This window comes from Drosophila takahashii, chromosome 3L, assembly GCF_030179915.1.
Source record: "Drosophila takahashii strain IR98-3 E-12201 chromosome 3L, DtakHiC1v2, whole genome shotgun sequence".
Lineage (NCBI taxonomy): Eukaryota > Metazoa > Arthropoda > Insecta > Diptera > Drosophilidae > Drosophila > Drosophila takahashii.
In genome coordinates this window covers 8,826,627-8,838,230 of record NC_091680.1, presented here as the reverse complement: position 1 = coordinate 8,838,230, position 11,604 = coordinate 8,826,627, and the positions used below count along the sequence as shown (strand labels likewise).

Below are 11,604 nucleotides of genomic sequence, written 5' to 3'. Positions count from 1 at the left end.
CGACGAAAATTAAAGGTTCCATGTTCATAGTATTAATCGAAAGAAAATCTTTTCAAAGAAAACCTCTTTTAAATTCTGATTAATTCGTTATTTAGTAATGAAAAGTAAGTTCAGAAAGAAAATAAATTTTTCTATGCAGGATATCCTTTATTCGAAAAGCCTGATCATTTCATCACACTGGTTAAGGGATAGGTGTTCGGAATGGCTCCTTTGGATGGAATGGGATTATGCGGCATCAGAAGATGTTGACACATCACGCAGCCGTCCTGGCATTTGAATGTTTTCAATTAACTTTATGTAGATAAATAGCCGCAACTAGCCCCGTTGGCTGAGCTATCCGAGTTGTCTGAGCTCTGGCTTTAAGGACGACCCGAAGGACGCAACAAAAATGAAACATTGCACGGCTGTAAATTACGCCAGGGGCGGGTATGAAAGGGGGGCTCACGGAAATTGCATTATCAGCGTCAAAAGGCAAAGGCATTCGCTTTCGCCCCCTTTGGTGGCATGTTTTGCCGCCGGCTGCTGTTGCTGCCACTTCCTGCACTTCCTGCCCGCCGAGACAATGAGTTGTGATAGCACAACTTTTGCAGCGGCGTCGCGCGTTGCGCATAATTACCGCTGGGGCGGAATGGGAGCGGTTGGTTGGCTGGTTACTTTCCCATTTCGCTCGCTCAGGACTGATGAGCTGTTTATGACTTGACGCTTTCGCAGTGCATTTAATACCGTTATTGTGGCGCATTTGTAACTAGCAGTTAATAACATTGCACTGGGAAAACAAGACACTTTCTTCAAAAAATAAAATATAGTTTAAATAATATGATTGCTTATACAAATGTTAAAAAATATAAAAAAATAGTGGAATGCCTAAATTAAACTTTCTATCAATTTTTAAGTATTATATTTGTGTGTCTTTGGTAACACAATCATTTTGGTCTACAATTCTGTAATTTAGATTCAAAAATTTATTTTAAGATATTAAAGCAGGAGCTAATAAAATATTTTTTTAACAATAATATTAAAAAAAAATTTAATAAGTACTTAAATTTTTTTTAATTTGAAAACATTTGTTAAATTTTAAAACCTTTTAGTTAAACCAAATTCACACTTTTAAAGAACAAACCTACATTTTAGATATAAAATGTTCCTGGAGTCCAACATTTCTCTCTCTGTTCGGTTGCAGCTGCAAAATGGATTACGTTCGCTGGCCATTGTTCATTCCGTTTATATGAAATTTTAATGAATTGTAAAGCCAGGACATCTTGGAGCAGCACACATGTGCCGCCTCCTCCGCCGTCGCTCTATCAGACAAACATTATCGCAGTCTCCACTTCAAGTTCAATAAAGTTGAGTGCCTGGCACAAATGGAAATTTTACGCATACCCATCGAAGCGAAAGGGAAGTGCGGGAAAGTGCCCTTTAAAATCACTTTATTACGACGGCGTGTGTGTGGGTATTTTTTGCCCCCACTGTCGGGGTGCGGACACATTTGTTGGGGGCGACAATTTATAAGAAAATTCCTATCGAACTCCGGCATCGTTGGGCAAATGTCTTTCGGCCGATAAAAACGTACCCGGCACGCGCTTTAATCATGAAAAATCATATTGAAAGCACCGCCCTGCACATGCCGATAGTGGGAGGCGTTCGCCAGATCGGGGGCGTGGCAGCCATTAAATGAATATTTTAACAAATTTGCTTTTACAAGTATATTTAAGGGCAGGCCAACGAGACGCTCAAGTCCACACACAAAACAGCTGCACAATTTCCGTTGAAAACTTTGCACTGCAAAGTTTTTGTGTGCGACTTTTGACAACAACAAGTGCTGGGACATTTGGTATGGGGAAAATAAGTTTGAGGAATGATTGCATTTCGAATACCCTAATTTGGAATAATAATAATTCTTAAAGGTAAATCAACCTAGGATTACACAACTTTCCTATATATTTTTAAAATATTTAAAGGGCCAGCAATTATTTTAAAATATTTTTTTTAGTAAATATTTAAATTTACTTAAATTTTAAACTTTTATAAATATTATGCTATCACTATTTTAAATAAATAAAACAGTACTAAAATTAATAAATTGTTTGAAGCACTATTCATTAATTTCTCGAATTCCAAACATTTTTCTTTAATCCCAAAACATTTGATTTAGGAAAAACGCCCTGAATACCCTTCTCTGACAAGTTGGAAGTTTCCGCCGCATGCATTTCAATTGCGTAGCCGTCGCCGTCGACATTTACATGGCAAGTCATTGGCCAAAGTGGGTTGGCCACCCACTGGCATGAAGAGCATCCACATCCACATCCTTCGCCCGCTCAGTGTCTTACATCTCTTTGACTCTAATAGATTTTAATCAGCCGCAGGACATGCGCCTGGACGACAAGGATAACGACAACGTCGACGACATGCTGTTATGGCCCCCAAACGCTTGGCGACAGTCGAAATTCCTGCCCAGAATCCGATGAGAATCGCCGCGGGCCGATCAGGCCTCGCCTTTAATTATGCCAGTCGGGGATTAAAAAATAAATTTCAGCATTCATATCTTTGTTCGCACTTAAATTAGAAGGCCTTTGTTCTTAGCCAAAGGCTTTCAGCATTTTTGTGTAAGAGTGCCAGTTTAGAGGGAGCGTTTTTCCACACAATTTGCCGACGAAAAACCTTCGGGGCAGCGCACACACACCTCTAATGAGCCACTTCACATCCTTGAAAACCTGAAAACCGCTGCAATTTCCAGCACTTTGACACGTTCCGCTTTTTTCCAGGAGGGTGTGCACTTTTATTTGCGTAATTGGCCAAATGCTGAGTGATGTGGCCAGCGACTTTATGGCTGAAACAAATTTAATGCCCTTATCGGCATCCGTTCTTGGCCATAAAATGACCCGCTTTTCCGTTTCGGTTGCCAATAAAAGTGTCAAGTGAAATGCGTGTAATGAGCATCGGACTCGGAACTCGGAACTCTGGGACCCCGACTTCTGGCTTCTGCCCTCTGACCGACTGGCAAAGTGTTTTAAAATGCAAAGTATCATTATTTGTGGGCATCGTTAAATTTCATTTAAAGCTACGCAAAGGAGCCAACCGATGACCCCGGCGGGGGTCACAGCCTCTTCTGCTCCCGGCCGCGCTTATCTTGTCATTGTCATTGCCATCTTTATTGGCTGCCATTATCGTCCTGCGGGTGTCCATAATTCCGCATGTAATTTGATTACCCACACAACCCACAAATTGCCACGCCTGCTGGTATAAACAACTTCATCAGCACTTTGAGGTCAGTTTCAGTTTCAGCGAGGAAGTTTCAAGATTAAAGTGGTAAAATGGGGAAATAAATCATGGCGTTCCTTTTTGCTATTAATTTAATTATTCCATACTTAAAAAAAAATTAACACTTTATTTTAATATAATTATTAAATAACAAAACCTTTATTATAAAGACAAACCAAAAAATAATAAGATATTTTTATGAATTACGAATTTTAAAACCTCTTTATTTGTCCACTTACTAATAGCCCAATTGAAACTCCCTCGTTTGCTCATGCAAACGCATCCAGAGATTAACAGTTAAAACCGTACAGATTATCTGTGTAGTAGAGATTTTTAAATTATAGAAATAGATAATTTAAATATTCGACTTTTTAATACCGAAGACGCCGTGTTAACCTGGAACCAAATATGAATGACGACAGTAGACAGAGTTGTCGACAGATTCGCACACACTATCCACGTAACTATTTTAAATAAGCTGAACAGCACCAAAATAATCATCAGCTGAAAGCATCTGAAAATATGAGTGTTATTGATTCGGCAGAACGTGGATAGGACCTACCGTCTTTATAATGAAGATATGGCTCATAATCGCTCCGTAAATTCCCATTGCCAGGGCCACGAGTACTATGAAGCAGACCACTAAGTTGACGGTTTGGATAGCCTGCTTGGATTCGCTATTAGTATACATTTCCATGCTAGTTAACGCCTGCGGATTTGGTCATGCGTATTTGTTCAACGAGCACCAAGATATCCAACTCACTATGGTCGTAACAATTGATAACAGCACTGCGATCTTGAATAGTATGGGTGGGCAATTGCACATCCTAAGGGAAATTGTATAAAATATCGAAATACTGGTGACAAATTTATCATGTCCAGAGTTAGAAAAAGTAAAAACTGGTTAATTTTGATACCCAATGTTGATTTGTAACCATTTTTGATGGCTGGGTTATACTTAGCACGAAAGTAAAATAAAGTATTTATACAGTTTAATTAATTCTTAGAATTTGGACGTTAAGAATATTTCTTTAAAAACACGAATATACCCCAAGTGTAACTAAATTGTCATATCATATGATTCATAACCCATTACTTGGTCTGTGGTGTTTATAAAAATGTGACAACTTTTCCAACTACTGCTTGTTATTTACAAGTGCTAAGCCGCAAGATGTTTAAGTGGCGGCAGGACGCAGATCCTTGGAGTCCTGCCACATGTGTCGGAGTAACAGGGTCGACAAAGCGGCCACCAGCAATGCCAACAACAGTGTTGACAATTTCCAGTTGAACGCACAAAAGCCCCCCGTCCCTGAATCCTGTTTGTTGTCTGCCGTCTTGTATCTTGTATCTGGTATCTGGTATCTGCCCTGTGTGTCCTGCCTCTCTGCTAAAATAATCGCCACAATAATCTGTCAACGACAGCTGCCGATGTCATAAAAACCTTTTGAAGATGTCGTTGCCGGAGTCCTCTTCTTGTGGGGACCCCAAAACAGGCTAATGATAATTTGCCACAATTTACACTCAAACCAGCCGCAGCAACAGGACCTCCTGGCTGAGATAAAATCATTGATGGAGCCAAAAGCTAATTGAATGTTAATCGCTTGGCATTGACATTGCACGTGGCAGCAAAAGACGGGGTTGGTAAAGTGGGGAAAACTGGAAAATCCCTGGAAAATGGGAAAAATAGAAAACCCCTCATTTGAACTGTTTTACAGATGTTCTCTGTGATAAAGCTCAAAGGTAAGCGGTCAATTTGCATAAAGTGATGATAAATCAACAGAAAAAAGCGAACTTAAAGCTGCTTTCATTTCCGCACCCCCAGCTGCACCTATTTGTTTCGCCACGCGGAGCAAATAGAATACAAACAGTCTTTAAATTAAAAATTAAATTTTAATCCATCTCAGAATGCGTATCAGTTGGGCGGAATGAAAATCGTGGGGAGCGGGCGGACTTTTTCTTTGTCTGCTTCTATGACATATCGCGATGGTGGGTCTGTTTTCTTTTCTTCTACTTCTGCACGAGTTGGTATGCTATTTGTAAGTTGTCCTTTTATTTTCCTTCTTTAATATAAAAAAACCTATAAAAATTTGAATTTTTGCGTAATTTACAGGGAATGTAGCTTAACTTGAGCTTTCACTTCTTTTTTTCATTTTTAGATATAAGGTGAGAGCTTAAATAACCAATAATTCTCCACACAAATAAAAAAAGAACATCGAAACCCGTAGGTCGAAAACAAGGCAACAAATTTGCATTTTCTGCTGCCCAAATGTTTCAATTGCATTGCATGCAAAGTGCGGCTGTCCCTGACAGAAGACACATTAAATGCAGTCACAGTCCGGCAGTTATAGTCGCTGTTACGGAAACAGAAACAGAATCGGGACCACGGGACGGCCCTTTTGTGGTTCCGTGGAGTCAAAGTTGCAATAGAAATGCTGGCACAAATGTAAATTCAAACGGACGGGCACAACAGCCAGAGCAGATGCATCAATTGTCTAATTGTTTGCCGAGACAGAGTCGTCATAATGTCCATCAAAAGACGGGGAAGGGGGATACAGGATACAGTGCGTCCTTGTTGCACAGAAAGAAATTTACACTGAAAAAGAAAAGGAAAAATAGGAAGTTTTCTGTATTTATTATAATTATTTAAATACAACTTGAACCTTTATTTTGGTATCAGAATTTTAACAACTAAAATTTCAATTTAATTTTAATTTTTAATTTATGAATTTTTTAGATTTAAGATAATACCTGTACATTTGTTGCAGTGCATCTATGGCTATAGGAGTCTGTGTCTGTGACGGCGTCTGGAGTGTCATGCCCGGCATGGACCCGTGGGATAGGTAAATTTGATTTATGACCTATTATGCGTCTTATGTCCAGCCATAATTTAATTATAGCAGGACACACGGCCAGCCAGTCGGACGAAACACAAAATACCGAACGGCAAACCCACATTGTCTGCAGTTTTTCAGCCACACACACAATCTGCCGCACATAATGCTGTTATTTAAATCATGAAAATTCGCTTACCTAAATTGCATTGCAACAATTGCTGGGTGGACCTTGTCAGTCTCGTTTTGTGGCAAAAACTAAAGCGACAATCTCAATCTTAAGCCGAAATGTAAATGTAATTAAAGTGCAGTTAGGCTTTCATTTTTGGGGTTGGGGGAATGGGATGGTGTGTGAGTGTGCTTGGCATGCGAAATGAAATTGAAATAAATTATTGACTAATTGTCAACTCAGACGAGGACAATCTGGCACATTTTGGCATGTGGCATGGGGCGTATGCGCAATCAAATCGCAAATCAAAGCTCCGAGCAGGAACAACAAATGCAGCTAATTTGTCTGGCAAAAATTCCAAGACAGGGACCTCGTTCTACGCTTTTTGGACACGTTTTCATTTAATTTGATTGTTATTGTCTGGCCTGTCAGTTGGTCTGGAGGGAATTAATCAGCTCCATTGCATGTCTCATTAGTGTCATGTCTTTAAAAGGCGAACAAAAGTAGCCAATAGAGTTGTTTGTGTTGGATCGAAAATAAATTTTAAATGGCACTTGTAAATAAACTCACCTTGAAAGAATTCATATACCCATTACTTGTTGAGTAAAAAGATATATTGTATTCTTGAAAAAGTATAAAGACCCTATAAAGTCTGTCTGTCTATCTGTTCGTATGAACGCTGAGATAAGAAATTTTCCAAATCAGTCCATTCGGTAAAAAGTTATGAGAAAATAATGTAATTCAAGCAGTGCAAGCAGTCGCTTTAACTGAGTAACGGGTATCTGATAGTCGAGGTGCTTGTTTAATTTAAAAACAAAAATCCTTAAAAATGTTACAGCAATATAAACCAGTGATTCAGTGATTCTTATTAACTCACCTTATGGTGAGCCCTTTTTTTTATTTATTTATTACCTCACAATCTTTGTATCATATATCTTTCATTACACAACACGAGCGTTGTTCAATCCACACCGCTAAAATATCACTGTCACAACACGCGTTTGATCTGCTGATCTCTCCCTCTTTGCCGCCTGTCAATGGTTCCAATTGAACCCATTAAACTGGGGCCCCATTAGAGTACCACATATCCACAGCCACTCTAGGCAAATGTCAAGACTAAGCTTCGGGGGGCTATTTGTGTGTAAGCCATTTATGCGGCGCTGCGGTTATGCGAGCATAAATATCCGTTAATTAACTGACAACAATTATAACAAGTGCACAAGTGGGCCAGAGGTTATTTCTCCGGCTGAAAGTGGTTCGGGGGAAAGGTGTGCGAAAAATATTAAATCCAATTAAAGAGCCATAAAACACGAAGTGCCACGCCCCCGCGGCGGCTTATCACAAATCGGATTACCCCACCCCCACTCAAAGTGAGACCTCATTGAAGGCCGCCTCAACGGCGATGATGATGATGATGTGGCAGAAACCAGTCTTGGCCCATTGTTCCCCGGGAAGGTCTACACTGCTCACTGATCATGTTTAATTTGCAACAATCGATCTCCGTCTTTATTGACCAACAAACATTAACAACTGCTCGAGCCAAGAGGCCAAGTCTTTTAACTTAGAAACCCCAGTGGGTTCCGAATCCATCGAAGCTCATGTGCGACACACTCTTGGCGGGGGAGTAGTGGACCGTCTGGGAGCTGCCATAGCTGGAGACGCCCAGAGCGGGGGCATTGTGGGTGTAGGTGGTGGCGGCGGGTCCGTGGTTCACGTTGGTGGTGGCCACTGGAGCGGCATAGGACACGGTCTTGGCCAAAACAGGAGCGGGAGCGGAATAAACTGGAGCGGGAGCGGAGTAAACGGTCTTGGCTACAACTGGAGCTGGAGCAGCATAAACTGGAGCGGGAGCGGAGTAAACGGTCTTGGCTACAACTGGAGCGGGAGCAGTATAAACCGCAGCTGGAGCGGAATACACAGTCTTGGCCACAACTGGAGCAGGAGCGGCGTACAGAGTCTTGGCCAAAACTGGAGCTGGAGCAGCGTAGACATGCTTCTCCACGACGGGAGCTGGGGCATGGACCAGAGTCTTGGCCACAATGGGAGTGGCCTGAGTGTACAGAGCAGCAGGAGCAGCAGCAGCAGCATAAGTGGTCTTGGCAATAGCCGGAGTATAGACATTGTTCTGGATCCTAGTGTCGCTCTTCCTCACGCTGGAGTACGGGGTGTCCACCGCCTTCGAGTAGCTGGACACGGTGCCGGCAAAGGACCTCACCACGTTCTGCTGGGTGGAGGCGACGGCATCCACCGAGGGATTGGCAATGGCCACATGGCTGGCCAAGAGACCGGCATTGGCGTAGGCCACCAGGGCGCACAGAGGGATGAGGTAGCGGAAGGCCATGGTGATTGGTTGGGATGACTGGACGGTTCGGAAGACTGAAGTTGAAAGCAGGCTGACTGGACTGCGACTGATGCTGATTTGGCCAAAATGTTGCGGCTTTTATACGCATCGGACGCGTGCCAGTTTCGTATAGTTTTTCGTGATTTCTGTCGATTTTTTGGTGATTTTTTGGCAATTGAACTGCCCACAATGCGATGGCAGTTCACCTGCGTAACCGCTTGAAAGCCAATTTGCAAGCATAAATTAAGCGCGGTAATTAGGTTTCGTACTCAGGTGAAAAAGCGCTCAGGGCCCCCGGTGTAAAATTAATAACAATTTGCCAAAAAAATAATACGCAAATAGAAGGAGGAAAAAGAGAGCAGAATTTGTGGCAGCTAGAAGCATCCCAAGTTGGCAACACAATTCAATTTGGAGCAGCGTCAACTTTGGTAATTTCAATAAATATTCATCATGCGCCCGTAAGCAGCAGAAAAAGCAGGAAAATTCATTTTCCAAACTTGGCCGAAGGAAAAAGAAAACAAAACAATAGGGGAAAAACTGCAAACAAGACGAAGTGTTAGATGCCCTTTTCATCGTAATTTAGTGCCAAAGTTTTGGGTGTCACAAAAATATAAATATATTTATGTCTTAGTCAATATTCAGCCTTCTTTTTGTTATGGATTTCTGATCTTCTACAACTTTTAGACTCCTGACCATTAATTTCAACTTCACATCTTCCTTCTTGAAGGGCACCAAAACTTCTTAGCTCCCCCTTCGAATAAAAACAAATAAAAATCATAAACAACTGACTGCCACCACTCCCAAAAAAAAAACCGCTGACACCCCCTGCTGATAAAGTTGACAGCAACAAGGAATACGGAAAATAAGGAACATCCCCTTATCGAGGGGTTGGCCCCATATTTGCTGCTCGAGTGGAACTCAATTTAATGGAAAAACACGCCGAGCAAAATACAACTTTTCCCCCTGTCGCTGGAAAATTTATGAGCTGCTGATAGTACGAGTGAGTATTCAAAATAATTCACTTTCTTGATACCCAGGGTGTGGGGCACTTGAGCTGGCCTCCAATTAAGCTGCAGACAGAGACGGAGCACGGAAAAAGAGGGAGAGAAAAGAGCGCAGTCATTTGTCGACCCATTGAACCAGTTTTTTTAGAGGCTTAGGCCTAAGTCAATCTGTCATACGAGCACATAATAATTTACCAGCGACCGTGAAATTTGGCAAGGCATTTGCGCTGTTTTTGGCTATAAAAACAGCCGATTGGCAAGAGTTTAGCATCAGTAGCCACTGCAGCTCACAACCCACATCAGTTTCTGTTTCGAGTTTAAAAAACTTCCAACCAAATCCTAGCCATGGCTTTCAAGTACGTCCTGTTGTCCTTCTGCGCTCTGGTGGGCGTGGCCAGCGCTGGTTTCCTTGCTCCGGCAGCCACCTATGCCGCCGCCTCCATTCCCGTGGTGGCCAAGGTGGCTCAGCCGCATTACGATGCCGTCGGAACCACCCAGCAGAATGTGGTGCGCTCTTTCGGCGGCACCGTGTCCACCTACTCCAAGAACGTGGTCACTCCCTACTCGAGTGTCAGCAAGTCGGACTCCCGCATCACGAACAACGTCTACACCCCCAAGACCCTGTACTCGGCCCCGGCTCCCGTGATCACCAAGTCCTTCTACGCCGCTGCCCCAGCTCCCGTTTATGCCGCTCCTGCTCCCGTTGTGGCCAAGACTGTCTACTCCGCTCCCGTGGCCAAGGCCGTTTATGCTGCCCCCGCTCAGGTGTATGCTGCCCCAGCTCCAGTTGTGGCCAAGACCGTTTATGCCGCACCAGCTCCCGTTCTGGCCAAGACCGTCTACTCCGCTCCGGCTCCAGTTTACTCCGCTCCCGTGGTGGCCGCTGCCCCCGCCGCCTTCGTCAAGTACTCGCCCGCCGCCGTGGTCGCTCATGCCAGCTTCGATGGATTCGGCTCCCACTGGGGATACTAGGGTGTGATATCCCAACCTTTGTTGACACTTTGTTGATTTGTCCGTACGAAATAAATACAGTCTGTTTGTAACTGCGTAAAACACGAACTTGCTTTTTAAGTAATTATAATTACCAGTAATTACTGGGGTAAATGATATGCGAATGGGAGCCACAATGGTCTTGTCGTGTTTTAAAAATGTTTCAGTGTGTTCAGGGGGAAAAGTATACCAGATGGCATGAATAACAGCTTAATTTCAATTCAACTTAATTTAAAAATTGTATACTAATCAAAATGATTTACTATACCTTGTTATGGATTTTCTATAGCTTGAAAATGTTGGGTTAGATAACAAAATTTAAGACCCTTCAAAAGGTCAAGAATTAAAGGAGCCAACCCTTTCAAAATTATAAATTAAATTTAGGTTCAGTAAAAATGTTATTTTAGAAGTGTGATTTTAGGATTTACGAAGATTAACAACCGATTTTTAATAGTCTCATAAATAGTTTTAATTATTTCATCGTATTTACTTAAATACTACCCATACATATGAAAAGTTTTTGTAAGCACAACTTAAAGTAACACTTTCACTCCTTTTGTTGCTCTAAGCTTTCCATTTGTCTAGCGTTTAATGGGGCGTATGTGTGCCAAGAAATTTCCAACCCATTCCGAATCCCTTTTGAAACCATGGCCACTCACCTCAAATACCCCTGGCATTCTGCTCTCTCCTCTAGGAACTCTGTTTTTTTTGCGAGGGCGCAAATATTTAGTGCAAAACTTTCTGTTTGTCTTTGTCGGTGGGGTGCAACAAAAAATTGTTGGCCAAAGTTTAATGAGCCACATGACCCTTTGGCGCCCCGACTCCATCTTTATATCCCCCTCCATAAACTTTTCGTTTGGGTGGAGGGGTGTTTCAGCAGCTTGACCAGAGTGTGGTTGTTGCTGCCGTTATTGTTACGGCGGCTAAAAAGTTTTGCCAACGCCACCCAAACACACGCATAAAAAAGGCATTAACGATGTGGGCCGGGGCAAACTATTTAGCCATAAAGTT

At 42.3% G+C, this 11,604-nt stretch overlaps 3 protein-coding genes across 9 annotated transcripts; 1 reads left to right on the top strand and 2 right to left on the bottom strand.

The window, feature by feature from the left end:
* Positions 1–3,436: 3,436 nt before the first annotated feature.
* Positions 3,437–4,381, bottom strand: LOC108065793 (uncharacterized). Of its 6 annotated transcripts, none has more exons than XM_070214931.1 (5): positions 4,355–4,381; positions 3,986–4,085; positions 3,821–3,922; positions 3,637–3,762; positions 3,437–3,574 (listed from the first exon to the last, which is right to left on the bottom strand). In XM_070214931.1, the coding sequence occupies exons 2-5, from the start codon at positions 4,082–4,084 to the stop codon at positions 3,497–3,499; spliced, it is 405 nt and encodes a 134-aa protein (XP_070071032.1). In that variant the 5' UTR covers position 4,085; positions 4,355–4,381; the 3' UTR covers positions 3,437–3,496. The 6 variants fall into 6 exon arrangements, with proteins under 6 accessions (XP_070071032.1, XP_070071031.1, XP_070071033.1 ...); XM_070214930.1 differs by lacking the exon at positions 4,355–4,381 and adding an exon at positions 4,308–4,325 and having other exon boundaries at positions 3,821–3,967; positions 4,022–4,085; XM_070214932.1 differs by lacking the exon at positions 4,355–4,381 and having other exon boundaries at positions 4,022–4,348.
* A 3,388-nt stretch (positions 4,382–7,769) lies between these two features.
* On the bottom strand, positions 7,770–8,653 carry LOC108065791 (cuticle protein 76). 2 transcript variants are annotated; one of them, XM_044394582.1, is made up of 3 exons: positions 8,368–8,653; positions 8,004–8,292; positions 7,770–7,901 (listed from the first exon to the last, which is right to left on the bottom strand). In XM_044394582.1, exons 1-3 carry the CDS (start codon positions 8,597–8,599, stop codon positions 7,820–7,822), a joined length of 603 nt encoding a protein of 200 aa, XP_044250517.1. In that variant the 5' UTR covers positions 8,600–8,653; the 3' UTR covers positions 7,770–7,819. The 2 variants fall into 2 exon arrangements, with proteins under 2 accessions (XP_044250517.1, XP_017009424.2); XM_017153935.2 differs by having other exon boundaries at positions 7,770–8,653.
* Positions 8,654–9,329: 676 nt separating this feature from the next.
* LOC108065794 (cuticle protein 76) lies at positions 9,330–10,613 on the top strand. Its single transcript, XM_017153940.3, has one exon. The coding sequence runs from the start codon at positions 9,949–9,951 to the stop codon at positions 10,573–10,575; it is 627 nt and encodes a 208-aa protein (XP_017009429.2). The 5' UTR covers positions 9,330–9,948; the 3' UTR covers positions 10,576–10,613.
* Positions 10,614–11,604: the final 991 nt, after the last annotated feature.